The sequence below is a fragment of the Geotrypetes seraphini genome, chromosome 1 (assembly GCF_902459505.1).
Source record: "Geotrypetes seraphini chromosome 1, aGeoSer1.1, whole genome shotgun sequence".
NCBI lineage: Eukaryota > Metazoa > Chordata > Amphibia > Gymnophiona > Dermophiidae > Geotrypetes > Geotrypetes seraphini.
Window position 1 is genome coordinate 462,439,208 of NC_047084.1, and position 19,683 is coordinate 462,458,890.

At 43.7% G+C, this 19,683-nt stretch overlaps 1 protein-coding gene and 1 non-coding gene across 3 annotated transcripts in view; both read right to left on the minus strand.

Moving 5' to 3' along the window:
* Positions 1-10,617, minus strand: part of LOC117349569 (rho guanine nucleotide exchange factor 3-like) — a 77,326-nt gene extending 66,709 nt beyond the window's left edge. Inside the window, exons 1-3 of one of the 2 annotated variants that reach the window (XM_033923152.1) lie at positions 10,521-10,609; positions 3,574-3,631; positions 3,097-3,159 (exon numbers count right to left, since the gene is read on the minus strand). In XM_033923152.1, coding sequence (XP_033779043.1) covers positions 3,097-3,159; positions 3,574-3,631; positions 10,521-10,582 — 183 coding nt within the window. In that variant the 5' untranslated portion in view covers positions 10,583-10,609. Of the gene's footprint in view, positions 1-3,096; positions 3,160-3,573; positions 3,632-10,520 lie in introns of both variants that reach the window. The other variant, XM_033923169.1, reaches the window with a different exon arrangement.
* A 3,868-nt stretch (positions 10,618-14,485) lies between these two features.
* Positions 14,486-14,678, minus strand: LOC117352772. Its single transcript, XR_004537832.1, has one exon. It is a non-coding gene; the product is annotated as a U2 spliceosomal RNA (small nuclear RNA).
* Positions 14,679-19,683: the final 5,005 nt, after the last annotated feature.

Genomic DNA, 19,683 nt, shown 5'->3' on the forward strand with positions numbered 1-19,683 from the left:
AATGTGATTGCATCATCGATGGTCACCAAATACAGTTTGGAAGATGAAAATCTGGACTGTGCCCTTGTTTGACACTTCTGAGACAGTGGGTTTATTAGACTGTAGGAGTCCTGTTTCAGGTTGTGAGTTTACGGAGGGAGGAAGGGAGGGGGAAGAGGAGTGAGCATGGGATGTTATTTGGGTTATGTGGGTGACCAAGTGGTGGGATAAGGTGGTTAGGTCTTCTGCTCAATACTCTCTCTCCCCTTCAATCCATGCAAAGTTCTTCCACACGACTTACATTCCGCGTGAGCTGCTATACTCACATTACCTCTCTCCTCAAGTCTCTTCATTGGCTCCCTATCCATTTCTGAATACAGTTCAAACTCCTCTTACTGACCTAGAAGTGCATTCACTCTGCAGCTCCTCAGATTCTCTCCACAATTATCTCTTCCATGCTCCCCCACCCTGTGAATTCATCGAGCAAGTCTCTCCTATCCTTCTCCTCTACTGCCAATTCCAGATTCTGTCCCTTTTACAGAAACATGATGGCAGAAAAAGGCCAAATGGCCCATCCAATCTGCAGTAACCATTATCTCTTCCGCTCTCTAAGAGAACCCACATGCCTATTCCAGGCTTTATTGAATTCAGACACAGTCTCTGTCTCCACCACTGTTCTACTCATCTACCACCCTTTCTGTAAAAAAGTATTCCCTTAGATTATTCCTGGGCCTATTACCTCTTAACTTCATCCTCTGCCCTCTCTTTCCAGAGCTTCCTTTCAAATGAAAGAGACTCGACTCATGCGCATTTACATCACGTAGGTTCTTGAACATCTCTATCATATCGCCCCTCTCCCGCCTTTCCTCCAAAGTATACAGATTGAGATCTTTAAGTCTGTCCCCATACACCTTATGAAGAAAACCACGCACCATTTTAGTAGCCTTCCTCTGGACTGACTCCATTCTTTTTATATCTTTTTGAAGGTGCAGCCTCCAGCATTATACACAATATTCTAAATGAGGTCTCACAAAGTCTTATACAGGGGCATCAATACCTCCTTTTTCCTACTGGCCATACCTCTCCCTATGCAACATAGCATCCTTCTAGCTTTCGCCGTCACCTTTTCAACCTGGTTGGCCACCTTAAGATCATCAGATACAATCACACCCAAGTCCCGCTCTTCTGTTGTCCTTTCAAATCCTAACTCCCACTCACCATAAAATTACCTTTATCCATCCTATTATTCTCTCTACAAGTGACTCCCAAACCCCTATATGTTCTGTCCAAATTAGATTGTAAGCTCTTCTGAGCAGGGACCGTCTATTATATGTTAAATGTACAGTGCTGCATACGCCTTTCAGTGCTATAGAAATGATTAATAGTAGCAGTAGTAGTTTTCTGTGTTGTCATATAGTAGAAGAGTGTGGCAGCATGCTGAATAATGACTGTGGCGCTGAGCCATACTGTCCAGTGCTCACTGTGGCTGGCCAATCTGTTGTGTTGCTGTTCGGTGTTTGTTGAAGGAGTTTGGTGCCGAGGTAAGGCATCTAATGAGTTTATATAATCATTTGTTTTATGCTTTGTGTCTCATTGTATTTTTTTGTCCTGATTAACCCCCCCCCCCCTTTTACTAAGCCACAATAGAGGTTTATACCGCGGCCAAAGTGCTAAATGCTCAGATGCTGCTCTGATGTTCAGAGAATTCCTATGAGTGTCAGAGCAGTGTCAGAGCATTCAGCACTCCAGGCTGTGATAAAAACCTCTAGCCTGGCTTAGTAAAAGAGGGCCTAAGGTCCTTGCGATATGAATATCTTAAAGGATTAAATAGTCCAAATTAAAATGCAGAAAGTGTTTATGTTTCTTAAGAAAAAGTGACCAGGCTTTAAATGCATGCAAGTCTGATGTTCTGCACAATAACATGTGAAAAATGGTTATGGGTGTATAGACTTGCTATAGCTACTGTATATTTGTAAGCCTCCAATACCGTGCCAATATAGCAACTCACAGTTTTGCTCTTCTGTGAGAAATCAGAACTCTAAATCCCAACATGCACCAAGTCTTGAACTGAAAACTCTTTAGCACGGTGGTAGCGAACCTATAGCCCTCTCTGTGGGCACGCGTGCCGTCACCCCCAGCACAGAGTTCACCAGAGTTCGTTACTAGAAAGCCAGAGGGACGCAAGGCTGGGCTGCTCCCCTCCCCCTCTCCACATGCGCCTGAGGACATTTCTCACATCACCCGCCCCTCTGCCCAGCAGTCCAATGGGAGCGCTTCCTCCCTCCTCTGGCTGGGGTAAGTTGGGCGGCTCACATGTGGCGCAGACGGCAGCCTGTTGAGTCTGTGGTGAAGGTGATTCCCGTGGTGGGGTTGGAGAGGAGCTAGGTTGGAGAGGAGCATAGCTCACAGCGTGGCATAGCAGAGGAGAGCAGATTGTCGATTCAGGGAATATCCATTTCTATTTATGGTATAGAGATAGATTTGTATTGGATGCTTCATTTTTTAAAAATAAATTTGTGTTTGTATCATTGAAAGCTCTGTTACTGTGTTTTTCTTTTAAGGCCAAAAGATGTTAATGTACAAGTTGTTTTTCCTAAACTAAAATCACAGTATTCAGGTTAAATTGCTGTGTTGGCACTTTGCGATAAATAAGTGGGTTTTGGCTTGCAGTTTGGGCACTCGGTCTCTAAAAGGTTTGCCATCACTGCTCTAGCAGAACTGCCCAGGCTTCTCACTGATGACTGTCACTTGGTGCCAGGCTGCTTCCTCTACAGGGAGTTATATGATCAGGAAAAGGAATGTGCACTTCCTTTCAGCACTGCACTACACTTTGAGGATTCAAGGTTAATGCTGGCAGTTCTGAGGGGGGTTGTCCATACCCAGCGGTACTCTATAAATCTCTGCCATCACTTCAGGGACTGGAGGACTAAGTCTACTTTGAGGTGAGGGCTGGAGGGGTCAAGAGACATGCAGGCTCCCTTTGGTCCTTGTGATGTTTTTGTGTGTCTCTGACTCTTCTCTCCCTCTTTCCAAACGGTCTTACGCTTAAGAGGAAATAACACCCATCTTTGCCTGTGTAACACTTGCACACAAATATATAGATGCCCCCACACTTACTTTCTCATCCTGTGACCCTGTCTGAGGCGTTGCTCCCACTGTAGGTTCCTGTTTCCGCTTTTTCTGGGAAGGAAGAAGTCAAAGTTTAGAACACAATCCCCTCTCTTTCTGCAGATACAAGCCCTTGTGTAATAATGATCCCTTAGGGTGTCTCTGCTCTGTGACTCCTAGCTTGGATCTGTTTCAGTTTAGATATGACTTATCATTTCCTTGCACAATTACTGCAGAATTGCAATGGGTGAGGAAGCACAAGATGTGTTCTATGCTGCTGGGGTTCCCCCCCCCCCCCCCCAAGAAATAAAAAGAAGATCCTCATGTAACAAAAGATATCTTTAAATGATGCTTGTGTCTTTCTCTGATCTACCTCTCTACTTGCACTTTAGGGGCAGAATTTATTTAATAAGGCAAGTTATAGAATTGCCCCCAAAGTTCTCAATGCCTCAAATCAACTAATATCAGATATTACCAAGGACTCACCCCAGATGAATCAGATAGAGATTCAGCTGTATAGGATCTTCCCCGCTGCACCGGAGCCCTAAAATACAAAACCACTTTAGACCGATTACATCCAAAACCTTACCTATAATAAACAGCATCTGGCCTTTTTTTTTGTAGAGGCATTTATCACCCAGCTCTTACTCCACTTAACTACTGAAAAGATGTGAGCTTAATTCAGATCATAGTACCAGAAGGTGCCACTTCCAATGCCTAGGAATTTATTAACAAATGTTGCAATGCTATATTGGAGAAACTGAAACAGGAATGCGAATCTCCTGTACTGAGCAAAATAGAAAGATATCAGAGATTCACATCTACCAAAGTAGATAGAAACAAATCATCAACTTTCCACAAAAGAATGAGCAGGAAACCGTATAATCCTGGGTGAAAGAGGAAAATGAGCAGGTTCAGCAGCAACGTGGGAGTGTGAGGTGCTGTGGTTAGAGCTACAGCCTTGGCACCCTGAGGTTGTGGGTTCGTGACTCTGGGCAAGCCACTTAATCCCCCAGTGCCCCAGGTACATTAGATAGAATGGGAGCCCGTCAGGACAGTTAGGGAATAATGCTTGAGTACCTGAATAATTTGTGATCCACATAGAATTGTAGGACATGTGGAATATAAAATACAGTAAAACCTAGGATTGCAGTTAATGTGTTTTGCAAGACAAGCAAAACATTTGATTAAATTTTAACTTGATATACAAGCAATGTCTTGCAATACGAGTACATACAGTATACATGTGTTGCAGGAGTGTGGTTCTAAATGAGCGAGGTCTTGCAATACAAGTACATACAGTATTTTGTATTAAAGTTTTGGGGTTGTGGAACGAATCGTCTGAGTTTCCATTATTTCCTACTAGTCTATAGATAGAAACAAAAAAAGAGAGACTTTGAAAAGAAGCTTGCCACAGAGACAAAAATTATGCATTTGAAGCAAGATACCGGTATGAGAACCAGTTGGGCCTCTAGAAAATTGAGAGGTAAAAGAAGCACTCACAGAGGATAAGGCTATAGCAGAGATACTAAATTAATTCTTTGCTTTGGCCTTCACTGAAGAAGAGTGAGAGTGGGAGAGTGTGGTGCAGTGGTGAAAGCTACAGCCTCAGCACCCTGAGGTTGGGGGTTCAAACCCACATTGCTTCTTGTGACTCTGGGCAAGTCACTTAATCCCCCCATTGCCCCAGGTACATTAGATAAGTTGTGAGCCCACCAGGACAGACAGGGAAAAATGCTTGAGTACCTGAATAAATTCATATAAACCTCTCTGAGAACAAATAAAGCAAATTGAATAAATTAGATATGAGGAAGATACCCATACCAAAAATAGTGTTTAACAGTAAGGAGTAGGAGCAACTGAAACAAATATCTGTAATAGACAAACTAAAGAATAACAAATCATTAGGACTGGATGGTATACACTCCAGAGTACCAATAGAATCAAAAAATTAAATTGTTATCTATTATTAGTAATTTAACTTATCTTTAAAATCAAGCAAGGTACTGAAGAATGGCCAACATAACACCAATTTTTAAAAAGGGTTCCAGAGGTGGCCTGGGAAATTTTAGTCTAGTGAGCTTGGGCAAAATGGTAGAGACTATTATAAAGATAAAACTGCTGAGCATATACATAAACACGGATTAAAGGGACAAAGCCAACGTGGCTTTTAACTCCTAACTCCCACTCACTTGTAAAGCACCCATGCCCGTTTCATCATTCCCTCTCTGAGAAACTCCCTGGCCCCCGACTTGTCCATGTTTTAATTAGATTGTAAGCTCTACCGAGCAGGGACTGTCTCTTGAATATTTAATGTATCTTGCTGCTTATGTCTAGAAGTGCTACAGAAACGATAAGTAGTAGTTTTAATAAGAGAAATCTTGTCTCAGCAATCTGCTATATATTTTTTCCCAAGAGATGAATAAACATGTGGATAAAGTGAACCAGATCACATTGTGTATCTGGATTTTCACAAAGCATTTCACAAAGCACCTCCTACATGACTCTTTGAGGAAGATAGAAAGTCAAGGAACATAAGAATAGCCTCACTGGGTCAGACCAATGGTCCATCAAGCCCAGTAGCCTATTCCCACAGTGGCCAATCCAGTTCACCAGTACCTGGCCAAAACCCAAGGTGTAGCAATATTCCATGCTACCGATAAAGGGCAAGCAGTGGCTTCCCCTGTGTCTTTCTCAATAACAGACTATGGACTTTTCCTCCAGGAACTTGTCCAAACCTTTCTTAAAACCAGCTATGATAGCCGCTCTTACCACATCCTCTGGCAACGCGTTCCAGAACTTAACTATTTTCTGGGTGAAAAAAAATTTCCTCCAATTGGTTTTAAAAGTATTTCCCTGTAACTTTATCAAGTGTCCCCTAGTCTTTGTCATTTTTGACAGAGTGAAAAATCGATCCACTTGTACCCGTTCTACTCCACTCAGGATTTTGTAGACTTCAATCATATCTCCCCTCAGCCGTCTCTTTTCCAAGCTGAAGAGCCCTAACTGTTTTAGTCTTTCCTCATACGAGAGGAGTTCCATCCCTATACCATCTTGGTTGCTCTTCTTTGAACCTTTTCTAGCACCGCTATATCTTTCTTGAGATAAGGAGACCAGAATTGAACGCAATACTCCAGGAGAGGTCGCACCATGCAGCGATACAGAGGCATTATAACATTCTTAGTCTTGTTACCCATCCCTTTTTTAATAATTCCTAGCATCCTATTTGCTTTTTCGGCCACCGCCACACATTGGGCAGAAGATTTCATTGAATTGTCTATGATGAAACCTAGATCCTTTTCTTTGGCGCTAACCCCCAAGGTGGTCCCTAGCATCCGGTAATGTGGGAGGTAATGTACTATTGAGGATTTAGAATTGGTTAAAAGGCAGAAAACTGAAAGTACGGTGGGTCAGTATTCTCAGTGGAGAAGGGTTGGAAATGGGGTTCCCCAGGGGTCTGTGCTGGGACCACTGCTTTTTAGAAAAGGGAATAATAAGTGAGATGATTAAGGACAGTAGTGTAGTAAGGGGGGGGGGCAGACAGACTCTCCTGGGTGCCGTCTTGGTGAGATCACCAGACACCTCTCCTCCTCTCTACCCTACGCTCCTTCCCACTCCTCCCCCGCCATGCACACACCTTCAATTCCCCGCCACTGTACCTCCAGCTCTTTGCCAGCATAGCAGCAGCTCTCCCTTCTGATGTTACTTCCTGGTCCCACGACTAGGAAATGACATCAGAGGGAGAGCCGACACCAGCACGGGCAGGCTGTTAGAGATGCTGCTCACACCGGGGAAACTGAACAGGTATGAAGGAAAGGAATGGGAGCATGCGCGGGGGGGGGAAGGGAAAAGAGCGGGGGGCGTAGAAGAGGGTGAGGCGGGGCAAGGGGCGCCTCCCACCCTCGCTATGCCACTGATTAAGGAGTCCTTTTACCAAGGTATACGAATGGATTTAGTATGTGCTAATAATTGGCTCATGCAAAATACCATGCAGCCTATTGTATACCTATGGGCTGCATGAACTTTACACTAGAGAATGACACAGAGACAAATTTTTTTCCCATCCTCACGAGTCCTTTTCCTGTCCCTGCCCCTTTCATTCAAGCTTCGTCCTCGTCTGCGCAAGCCTCAACCATTTTGAAATTATAAGTGTTCGAGGCTTGTGCGGTTAAAGCAGAGCTTACAGAAATGGGTCAGGGACAGCGACAAAACTCACGGGGACGGGGATATTGAGTTTCTGCGGGGATGGGACAAATTTGCCCCCATGTCATTCTCTACTTTACACACACTAATTGGTAAGCGCACACCAGGGATCTCAAAGTCCCTCCTCGAGGGCCGCAATCCAGTCGGGTTTTCAGGATTTCCCCAATGAATATGCACTGAATATCGGCCTTCAAGGAGGGACTTTGAGACCCCTGGAGCACACCAAATCTGTTGGTGTATCTTAGTAGAAGGTGTTGCTGTTGACACAAAGTTATTCAAAGTTGCTAAATCACAAGATCCACTGGGGAAATTGCAAGAGGACCTTATGAGACTGGGAGATTGTGCATTCAAATGGCAAATAAAATTTAACGTGAGCAAGTGCAACATTTATTTAGTGGGATTTATTAACTGCCTCTATGAAGAGATTCACCCCAAACAGTGACGCATGTAGGGGAGAAGAACCCAGACTTTATCTACATGGCGTAAGATTCCGCATTAGGAGTCACCATCCAGGAAGAGGATCTAGGTGTCATCGTCGATGATATACTGAAAAGTGCTTAGTGTGCAGCAACAGTCAAGAGAGCAAACGGAGCATTAGTAATTGTTAGGAGAGGAATAGAGAATAAAACAGAGAATATTTGTATAACAGGCTTTGCACTTCTCCGTTGTGCTACTGCACCTCGAATATCATGTGCCATTGTGGTCATGACGTCTCAAAAGAGATAGCGGAATAAGAAAAGGTAAAGAGAAGGGCAACTAAAACGATAAAGGGGAAGGAATGAGTCTCCTATGAGGAGAGGCTAAAGAGGCTCGGGTTCTTCAGCATGGAAAAGAGACAGCTGAGGGGAGATGCAGTATAATAGAGATCTGTAAAATCCTGGTTGAATTACTTTTATTTTTTTCCAAAAATACATGGACTAGAGGAAATGCAATGAAGATACTAAGTAGTAAATCTAATACAAATCAGAGAAAATATTTTAACACTCAACCGCCTTGAAACCTGATTTGGCAGGATATCAAATTTTTAATAAACTTATAAACTTGTACCGTATATACTCGAATATAAACTGAGATTTTTGGGTCAAATGGGGGTCTCGGTTTATATTTGAGTTGGTGTCCACCTGCTCCCCCCCCTCCTGGCCAGTTGCAGGCCTCCCCCAGGTCTGCTGTAAGCTCTGGTGGTTCAGCAGTGAGCCGGGACAAGAGGGATCCCTCCCGTCTCCTGTTCTGGTTGACTCTAAAATATCCCACCTCTTTCCTGCCTCCTAGACCTCTAGAAAGCCTACCTTGAAAGCCCTGGTGGTCCAGCGATGAACTGGGGCAGGAGCGATCTTCCTATGCACCTGCCCTGTGCAAACTGCTATCTAAAATGGCTGCCACGAATTCTCATGAGTTCCCACGGTCTCGTGAGGTTTGCCATTTTAGATAGTGTCTCGCATGGGGCAGGAGTGTAGGAAGATCGCTCCTGCCCCGGTTCTCCAGTGAACCACCAGGGCTTTCAAAGTAGACTTTCTAGAGGTCTGGGAGGTAGGAGGGATTTTTAAAGTCAATGACAGGATTGATCAAATTGGTGATGAGGTGATACTATATATCTTACCGTTTAAATATTTTTGAACAACAACCATGTTCAATACAAAATCGACAGACTTAGCATACAGTAAACTTTCCCAGAACCCCAGTCCAACTCCCCCCTCTCCTCCCTATCTCTGTAAAATTAATCCACTCTCTAACTGAGGGTACCATACTCAGATGCCAAAAGAAAAGGCCAGAACCCTATGGTACCAGCTGAATCAGAAATAAAACAGAGGATACGATAAAATAGTCTACTACCTGGAGCAGAATGCCCAGTCTTCAAGAATCCCACCAAACCCTCGAAAGGGTAAAATCCAGGAGCAAAATACAAGAAAATATCAAATTTAGTCCCACATTTAAAACAACCCCAAATAACCAAATCATCCCCCCCACCCAACCCCATCCCTCCTTTCTACCCTCCCCTTTCCCTACGTCACCAAAAATCACCCCTCCCCTTCTTCCCCCCCCCAGGAACTCCTTGTAGAGTGAAATTATCCTACCCCTCCTACATTGTAGAAAGACTATGTGGAGCGGAGCAATACTAAAACAAAAAAAATTTGATACGTATACTGTATATACCCATCCCTATGTTGACAATTGACTCTAACCTCAAGATACAGAAAATTAAGGATCTCCCAACTGATTCAAAATGTGCCCTCTGACTCTCAGATGCAGTGTTTGTATATATGGCCCCCAAATGGACAGAAATCGTTTTTTCCCTTTAAAAGTCAACTGTAATTCCTGAAGTTCCAGCAGCAAAAGTGCATGAAATTTGTTCTTCCATTGCCAATAGGATGGGCAGCTAGGCTACATCTAACACTGAAGGATGCTTTTTTCCCCTACAATAAAGGCCTTCATTACCCAAATTTTTGGGCCCCTCCCATTAACCCCCAACACAGACCAATGACCTAATAATATACCCCCTGCATGCAATTGAATAGGTTAATGTAACACCCTTCCCAAATATCTCATCAGCTTTGTATATGTATGGATGGATAAGGCTCGCAACACTAAATGTATGAAACGTCCCACATATGCTCAAACGTCATCAGACGTCATATGCGAGATGTTGTTGCGTCCCATCCGTGCATGCTTAGAGGCCTTCCAGACGCAGCCCTGAGCTCAGCGCTTTTCGAAAATTGGGATGAGCAGTTGTTTTTTAAAAATCCATCTGGTCACTCGGACAGTCCTCCAAAAAGAGGACATGCCCAGGTTTCCCTGGACATCTGGTAACCCTAGGCTTCCTGTAAAATGGGGGCCAAGGGCAACTGCACCCCCTCCTAATGCTGGCTTTGATTACTTCTGATGTTTTGGGACTGGGAAGCTGCCATCAATTTCCTGTTGCAGCCTTTTGGGCTTAACAAAAGTAAGTATACAGCCAATACTAGGACTAATTTCACCTCCCCCTAACTATATCTGATAATCTCCTTTCCGTGGGAGCCTGGTATAGCCATGTCACCTTTCATGTAAGCCTAAAAAATTAATGAGGCACCCAGAACCCAAAACTGGTGGACCTTTTCTCAAACCTGTATTTCAAATTTGGATATTTAAAGCATCTGTTTTGCACTTTAGGCCACCAACACTCTTTTCCCATTTTTCTAAGTAACTGGGCCCTACATGGAAATAGTCACATAAAGAAGTATGAAGGGTTTTCTTACCAGTAAAAGTCACCGTGTTCTATTTCCTGCACCCTTCGGCCAGATTCTGGCCCCTGTTCCATTTTGTATCAACTCCTCTTCATCCAGTCCCATCCCAGACAGCCATCTATTGTTCGGTATGTGTCTTGGGGGAAAGGAGAATCACCCTGTTTCTATGGCTTCAGCTCAGTTATGTAGGCCCCATTCCAACCAGATGGTGTGGCTACCCCTCTTATCAGAACCAGAAGAATTCACAATAAAGTGCAAGAAACAGAGAGGGGAAGAGAGAAGCAGCTGCAGCTAGCTGGCAGTCAAAATATATATATATATATAAGTTTCCGTCTCTAACCACCACTTCCTGCCAAAAGGAAGGTACGCTGAAACATTTCCTGCTTGCTACACTCTGTTCTCCATTCCAACCACCATTGCAAGAGTGAGTTCTCAGAAACCCTTCTAAATGTGTGTAGCTATTAAACAAGTATTTAATCTCTCATATATTTTTCATGACTAAACGATGCTGTGTTTGAATGAAGTACCTGGAATTACAGGTAGCGGCTATATAATAATTTTCCTTTGTCAGGAGTTCAGTATGAATGCTGTTGCCCTGAGATAGACAGAAATCACTTTTTTCTACAACCAGAAATAACTAAAAGAAAGTGTCCTTTCTTGTGCATATGCTATTCTAATAACTTATTGCTGACTCATTTTTTGATATACAGAGAAAAACTCTTTAGCCCAAGGACTTATTGTGATCAAGCACATAATTTTGGTTCTGAGTTGTCGACGGTCCCTTCTTGGTCTACTCTGTAGTCCAAAACTGAGAATGTTTTGGGGATACCATGCGGTAACAACGTAAAAAAAATACAGAGAGATATGTGTTCATAGTTCTAGTCTTTGATTTATGATAAATTGAGATGATGCTTGTGAAAAAGAAACCTGAGAAAGGCTTGGCTTCCTCCTTTTCCTCTTCTGTATTTGCTTATTTGTAAGCAGAACTACAATTGAATTTAATTTTGAGGAAACTTGTATCAGTTGTTGAGTGACTTTGTTGTACTTTCATGTGACTTAATAAAGATATGTAAAACCTAGGAAAAAAAAGGCACTTGTTTGATAGTGATGTCACAGACACCTACATATAGGGCCAGAAATTCATTAAACACATTCACAGTACTTACGGACAGATGTATGAAGCACTTTATTTTACCCCAGATACATAGAAGATAGTTTTATAAGAGGTTACCCAGGTTTAGGGTTGCCAGATTTTCCAATTGGAAAATCCAGATCCCTAGACCTGCTCCCAAGCCCCCCCAGTTCTGCCCATCCCCACCCTAATCCTAATGCTGGGTTTTGAAAAGCCGTCCGGACCCCTGGCCATGTCCTCAAAAGGAGGACATAGGTGGGGAAATCCGGACGTCCGGTAACCCTACCTAGGTTGAGAGGACCAGTAAGCACCTATTTGATAAAGGCATATAGGCTAAAGGGCAAATTCTATAAACGGTGTCCTGATTGTAGGCAGTGGTATGCATCCCATTACCTTTCCAAATTTTTTATTTTATAAATTGTAAACCCTCCCCTTTTTTCCTCTTGTGCCATGTCTTGACAATTCAAATCTGCATATATATGTCCTTTCCCATGTTTTAATTATTTTTGTTTTTAAATTGTTTTATATTGTAAACCGCTTTGGTACTAAAGTGGTATATCAAACCATAATAAACTTGAAACTTGTCCTACTGCTGTCTAACCAGCTCTTCTGGTGGTCTACAGCATGCCTAAAATCCTTCTCCAGCACCAAGTCTCAAATGAGTCAATCTTCTTTCTGTCTTGTTTCCGTAGTGTCCAGCTTTCGCATCCGTAACTGATCACTGAGAAAATGAGTGCATGGACAAACCTGATCTTTGTTTGGAGTGTTACCTCCTTGCCTTTGAATGCTTTGTCGAAAGCCTTCATTGATGAGTGACCCAGTGCTATTCTGCGGACTATTTCTTCCCTGTTAGTTGCTTCTTTGTTTACAAAAGAGCCTAGGAGATTGAAATCCTTTATGACGTCTATTCTATCGCCTTCAAGATCTTTCATCATTTTCCATGCTCATGATCTTCATAGAAACATGATGGCAGATAAAGGCCAAATGGCCCATCCAATCTGCCCATCCGCAGCAACCTTGGCTCCAGATAAAGACTGGATCCTTAAGCTCTTCTTCAAAAACAGATCAAGAGACTTCCTGGGTTTCCATATTTAAATTTTCCCTGATGTCTCGAGAGAGACTCAAAAGAGAAGAAGGGAATTTTTATTACTGAGACCAGGTGTGATCCAGATAGGCAGTTTATTTTTCCTTAGATACCCTTGTAAATGTGTAATTAGATACCGTACTTTAAAATATATCTTTTTGACCCAGCTCACTTGACGGCTTTCCTCTCTATGAAGCGCCTTGAAAAAGGAGAAACATCTGGGTCCAAGTAATTTAGCTCTCTTTCAGCAATAGATATTGTGATTTGCTTTAATTGATTGGTATATTGTACTTTATTCACTCCTATTTTTAAATCTTGGATCTAATTTTGAGGACTAGTAGTTGAGTAATATATTTCTTTTGTAATTTTGGTTTATTTTCATGATTGAAAGTAATTAATATTGTTTTCTTAATTGCATTTTCTGTACAAGATGAAATGCTTGTTAAATAATTTGAAAAGTTATAAATAAATAAAAAAAGCTGCAGAAGCTGCTTTTACATTTACATGGTGCTGTTAAATGACATCATTCGCGGCTTGTCTGCGGTCATCTGCAATGTCCTTCCATTGGGTGCCGAGCTGCGCAAGTATCTTACTATTACTGCAACAGATTCATCCATCGTTGTCGGCATTAAGGAGCATTTCCAGCGTTTAATAAACACTTATTTTCCTGTTCATCCATTACCCAGTTTACTACACCCATGTCTGAAAGACAAGCCAATTACCTTCCAAGATGATATACAAACATAGGCAACTGAATCTTTGGGAAAGATTGTGATGGAAGGCTCTATTTGTGATTTATAAACAGTTGTACAGAATATTGCCCCTTTTTATACTTTAATAAAAAGATTTAAATATAAAATCATAAGTCTTGTGCAAATGAGGACAGATTCTGTGGGGATTGGGCAGGGTCAGAGATGGAGCCTGTGGGGACAGGGAGGAGACAGTGCCCACGGGGACATGGACAGATTTTGTCCCCGTGCCATTCTCTACTCAGCATCCTGAGGATGAGCGTTCAATTCCCACTGCAGCTCCTTGTGACTTTGTGACCTTGTAACACTTCATTGCTCCAGGCAGTGATGTAGCAAAGATGAGTTGTGCCCATGGCCTTGGTGCCCCTCCCCCGCCCGTGCCCCCCTCTTCCCTTCCCCCATACCTCTTTTTAATTTGCCTAGCGCGAGCAGCATTACGAATTTACGCTCTCCCTCTGATGTCACTTCGTAGGCGCAGGACCCAGAAGTAACATCAGAGAGAGCAGACACCGACACGGGGCAGCAAGTTCACGATATTGCTCATGCTGGGAAAATTAAAGGAAGGAGTGCACGGCAGGGGGGATCAAGAAAGAGCGGGGGGGCGAAGGGGAGGACAGGTGCTAGTGCCCCCACTGGCTCCAGATAGAAAATAAGTACCCGTCTAAAATATGTAAATTGCTTTGATTGTGTAAACCACACAGAAAAAGCAGTTTATTAAGTCTCGTCTCCTTTAATCTTTCAATGCAAGGTCAGGGAGCCAGAGGCAACCCCTCGAGACCTTTAGGGCAGCTCTCATCATCATTCTGCTTTTTTTTTTTTTTGCTACTCTCCCTCTTTACTTAAGTTGTTGACTAAAAGGGAAGTGGATGGGAAGAAGAGCCACATGCTTGAAGGAAAAGGCATTTCTCAGCAAACAGAATGTATTGGAAATGCCTACCTCCTTGAAGATACAGATAATAAAAAGTTTGCAGGCGGGTTGAGGGGGTGCTTTTTCAAGGATCTCCCAGAGCCGCTGTGTTCTCCACCTTACTCAAAATTCATCAGCAAGATTGTAGGCCAGTGAGGACAGATATGACACACAGATATCCCCACCGAATACAGGACTATATCAAAGGTGGAGGAGGTGTACCTGAGGCCACATTCGTTTATTAAACTGATAAGAACAGATACTACACTTGATCTTAGCCAAAAGGCCGAGAAGCAATTCGTTTATATATTGAAGATGATACAATAGTATGTTAAAGATTCATAATACACTGGGAAGAGTGTAAAATAGGTGGAGGTTGGGTGTAATAGTGATTAATCTGAATCCCAATCATAAAAATTTAGCGATTAATAGTGCCATCTTGGACAGAAGTGCATAATTTATAATACAGACATGAAAATAAAACATATACACACTAAGGTGCGTTGACTCTGAATGGCATTTCTGGGTGCATGTCCTTATGGTGCTGGGTTTGTAAAGAGGAAGGTTTTCACGGCCTTCTTGAAGCTCCAAAGTCCATCTAGCGTTCTAACAAATGGGAGGATGGTATGCCATAGTCTGGGTATGAAATGTGAGTAGGAGCGTTTGCGGGCTGTTTCAGTTTTGAGGTAGTGGCCGAGGGGGTATGGTTAGTCGTTTTTCTCCTTGGGACCTCGGTGGTCACTTTGGGAAGTAGATTTGCAGTTTAGTTTTCATGTAGTGCAGAATCGTTTCATGGAAGGTTGTGAAAGCAAGGACCAGGGCCTTGAAGGTGCAGTGCTTTTGAATGGACAGCCACTGCATGCAGGGGTAACATGGTCATGGATGCCTAGGTTTTTCAAGAGGCGGATTGCAGCATTTTGCACCCTTTGGAGGCGGGAGAGTTTTTTGATAGGCAGGCCCACTAGTAGTGTGTTGCAATAGTCTATGCGGGATAGTACAAAAGTGTACAGTAGTTGGGCAAATTCGGGTTCTGAGAAGAATGCACATATGGTTTTTAGCTGGTGGAGGTAGTAGGAGGATCATACTAGTTTGGATATGTGATGTCATTGATTAGTTTGAGTCGAGAGTTTACTCCTAGGCTGCAGACGTTATACTTGGGTGTAAGGGTGTTTGTGCCCCAGGAAAGGACAGACGGGGTTATACGCAATGATCTTTGTGGATCCAGAGAAGTTCTATCTTGGATTCATTTAATTGTAACTTGTTCCCGGTCATCCAAGTCTTTATTTTAATTAAACAAGACTGGAGGTTATATATTTGTGTGTCTCGGCTTAGGGCGAGGTAGAGTTGTAGGTCGTCTGCGAAAGAGTGGATTCTGAATCAGTGTTTTTCTGCTATGTCCAGTACTGGTTTGACATAGAGGTTGAAGAGGAGAGGTGATATAGTAAGGCTCCCTGAGGCACTCCAGTGGAGTGGTTTGGGTTCAGATAAGGATTTTCCTAGTAGAACTCTCTGCGATCTGTCGTTCAGTAGTAGTAGATTTAAAACAAACCGGAGAAAATATTTAATCGCATGTGTAATTAAACTCTGGAATTCTTTGACAGAAAATGTAGTGAAATCAGCTAGCTTAGCAGAGTTTGGATAATTTCCTACAAGAGAAGTCACAGGCCATTATTGAGATGGCTTAGGGAAATCCACTGCTTATTCCTAGAATAAGCTGCATAAAATGTTTTGCTACTTGGGATCTAGCTAGGTACTTGGGACCTGGGTTGGCCACTGTTGGAAACAGGATACTGGACTTGATGGACCTTCGATCTGTCCCAGTATGGCAATTATTATGTTCTTATGAATACTTTCAGTCTCCTGACACAGGCCATATAGCCGAAACATGGCCTGTGCCTTGCTCTGTGTGTGTGTGTGTATGCAACATTACGCAGGTCCCCTTTGGCCTTTAGGATACCTATTATTCAAAGAATATTGTCATGTCTGCTAGTAAAAGAACATTTTGGTTGCTGCAGATAGAAGCAGGTAGATCTGATAGTTGAGGTTTGGAAACTTGTACTCTCTCAAAAGAAAACTGTGAAGATAAACCCAGCTCTTTTCGCTGTGGCTCACCAGAAAAGAACATTTATTTACACCCACTTACTGGATCTGACCTGCTCTGGGTTATTTCATTTTCACTTCATTTTTATTTTACATTTCCTCTTACCAGCATCTCCTTTTAATACAGGACAATTCAGACTGTTTGTTGAAATGTGGCATCCATCTTGAGAACTTAAACTCATGAGCTTTTAGCGATGTTAGGGATTCTGAAATATGATGTGTTTACCTTGTTGTGGTTATTCTCAATGCCTCTTCCCTCCAGGATTAGGATGTAGCTCAGTGGTATAACGAGGGTAGGAGGCACCCAGGGCGGTGGTTCCCCCCCAAACCCTCTTCTCTGCTTCCCGCTCTTTCCATGCCCCCCACGCCACACATGCGCCCTCCCTTCTCACTCCACTACCTCTTTAAATTTTTGTCAGCACAAGGAGCTTCTCCTGCCTGCTGCTTGCGCCGACGCTGGCTTTCCCTATGATGTCATTTCCTGGCTCCACGACCCAGAAGTGATTTCAGAGAGACCAGGCCAGCGCAAGCAGCAGGCCAGAGTAGTTGCTCGCGCTGGCAAAGATATAAAGAGGTACGGAGGGAAGGGTGTTGGGGAAGGGAGGGCACGAGAGTGTCATGGGGGGACGGAGAGGTGCCAGCACCTTCACCAAGACAGCACACCAGATGGCCCACCCCCTGCCCCCCTTACTATGCCACTGATGTAATTCTCTGCTATTTTTGTATACTAAATCAGTGCTTCTCAAGCCATTCCTTGGGGCACATTCAGCTAGTCCGGTATGGAGGTTGTCCTTAATAAATATGCATAACCTAAAGCCTAAGCTTGGGTTTTTTTTCAGTTAATTAAATAGCTGCCTATTGGATAACTCAAATTCTTAAAACCAGCTATTAAATATTTAATACAAACAAGTGTTATCTTAATCAAGTCAATTGTAATATTATCTCCCACAATTCATTTCATTACAGTACAACTTATCAATACTTAATCTATAATAATAAAATGCTAGCCGCGCATGCGCACTCGCGCCGCATGTTCCCTGATCCCTGATCTGTCGGGGTGTGGCGGCACGAGTGCGCATGCGCGTACTATGTCACCAGCTGACGATCGCCTCCACAAGCCTGCTCCCAGCCAGCCGACGATCGCCTCCACAAGCCGGGACTGGGGCACAAAGAGCGCCTCCTGCCCCCCCTCTCCGGGACGAAACGAGAAATGGAGCCGGGCCACCCTCCGCGACAGACCAGAGGAGTCCGTGTCCTTTGCCGCCCCCCCTCCCCTTCCCTTCCCGCGGACCCGACTACAAACCTGGCGATTCAAGCAGCGTGTGCAGCAGTCTTCACACGCTGCTTCGGGCCCTTCTACTGCCCTGATTTGCTCTGCCGCGTCTCTGATGATGTCATCAGGGACGTGCCAGAGTAAATCAGGGCAGTAGAAGGACCCGAAGCAGCGTGTGAAGACTGCTGCACACGCTGCTGGAATCACCAGGTTCGTAGTCGGGCCCGCGGGAAGTGAAGGGGGGGGCGGCAAGGACTCTCTATCCGAGTAAAGAACAAACTCCAAGAAGAACAGCAGAGACCGGGCCTGTACTAACTCCTGTGGACAGGGGGAGCAGGAAGAGGTGCTGATGGACGGGAGGGGGGGGGGAGGGGGGAAATGAAGGGAGGCCTACTGCTGGATAGGGGGAGCAGGAAGAGGTGCTGATGGACAGGAGGGAGGTAAAACAAAGGGAGAAGAGCTGCTGCTGGATAAGGGGAGCAATGAAGGGGTGATGGTGGGCACAGGGAGGTAAAAAGAAGGGAGAATGGTCAGGGGGAGCACGCAAGGGGTGAAAGAAAGAAAGACAGAAATACAGAAAGCAGCTAAGGAGACAGAGAGAGAAAGAAATAAAGACAGACACACACATATTCTAGCACCCGTTAATGTAACGGGCTATAAAGCTAGTTTATTAATAAATATCAGAATAATTTAGTCAGTGAACCTAATCCCCATCAACTCACACTCACTTCACAACTTTCACACACAACCGGCAGGCCTCTCTGTCCTCATGATGGACAGAGAGGCCTCCCGGTTGTGTTGAAGAAACTGTGAGACTCATGTGCTAGACTGTTGTGTAACTCTCAGTTTGAAGCCTCTCTGACTAGATCAGGGGTGTCCAACCTTTTGGCTTCCCTGGGCAGCAGAGGAAAACACTTCATCACCCTCGACCGGGGCCGCACAAAATACTTCACTGGGCCACAAATTGGACACCCCTGTACTAGATGATCATGGACTAATGAACTAACCCAGATCCAGTTTTGGATAAAAGTAATCACAATGATTGTAGTATGTGTGTGAAAGTTGGGCAGTGAGTGTGAGTTGATGGGGATTAGGTTCACTGACTAAATTATTGTGATATTTATTAATAAATTAAGTATTGATAAGTTGTACTGTGATGAAATGAATTGTAGGAGATAATATTAAAATTGAATTGATTAAGATAACACTTGTTTGTATTAAATATCTAATAGTTGGTTTTAAGAATTTGAGTTATCCAATAAATATGCATGAGATAAATTTGCACACCTTATGTAATCTAATTTAATCCAGTATTACTGAGTTGTGCTATGCCTAAATATGTTCAAGGCAACTTACAAAATATGACAGAATGAATATGCTACATTCTAGCCTGTAACCTGTTCTGAGCTCTGTGGGGAAAATGGGATAGAAAACGAATGAAATAAATAAGTTTGAATAGGACAGAGTTATGGATGGAGTACAGAGTTCCCCTGCAATTTTGTGGTCTGCTCCGACCGCCTCTTCCTGTAGTAAAGTCGGGCTACACCAATCAGGAGCTGCGTGTCAAAGCAGCTCCCGATTGGTGTAACCCGACTTTACTACAGGAAGAGGCAACGTTGGTGCAGACCGCGAGTGATTTTCTTCACCCGCCGGCAATCCAGCTGCTCTCTCCTGTGGTTTTTCAAAATTTGCTGGGGTTCCTAGAACAGAACCCCCGCAAATTTCGGGGGAGTACTGTAATGGGGAAGGGAGGATTGAAGCTCCATGACTTCCTACCCTAGTCTCAATCCCTTCCTTAGGCACAGACTTCCTCTATTAAAATTTATACTGAAGGAAGAGGCGGCAACACAGCAGGGCCTTGAGTCCTGCAGTGGCTCAGAGGAGCTGGCCTGTGCTTATTTTTACTTCCACTTTGCTTCTTTGTCAGCAG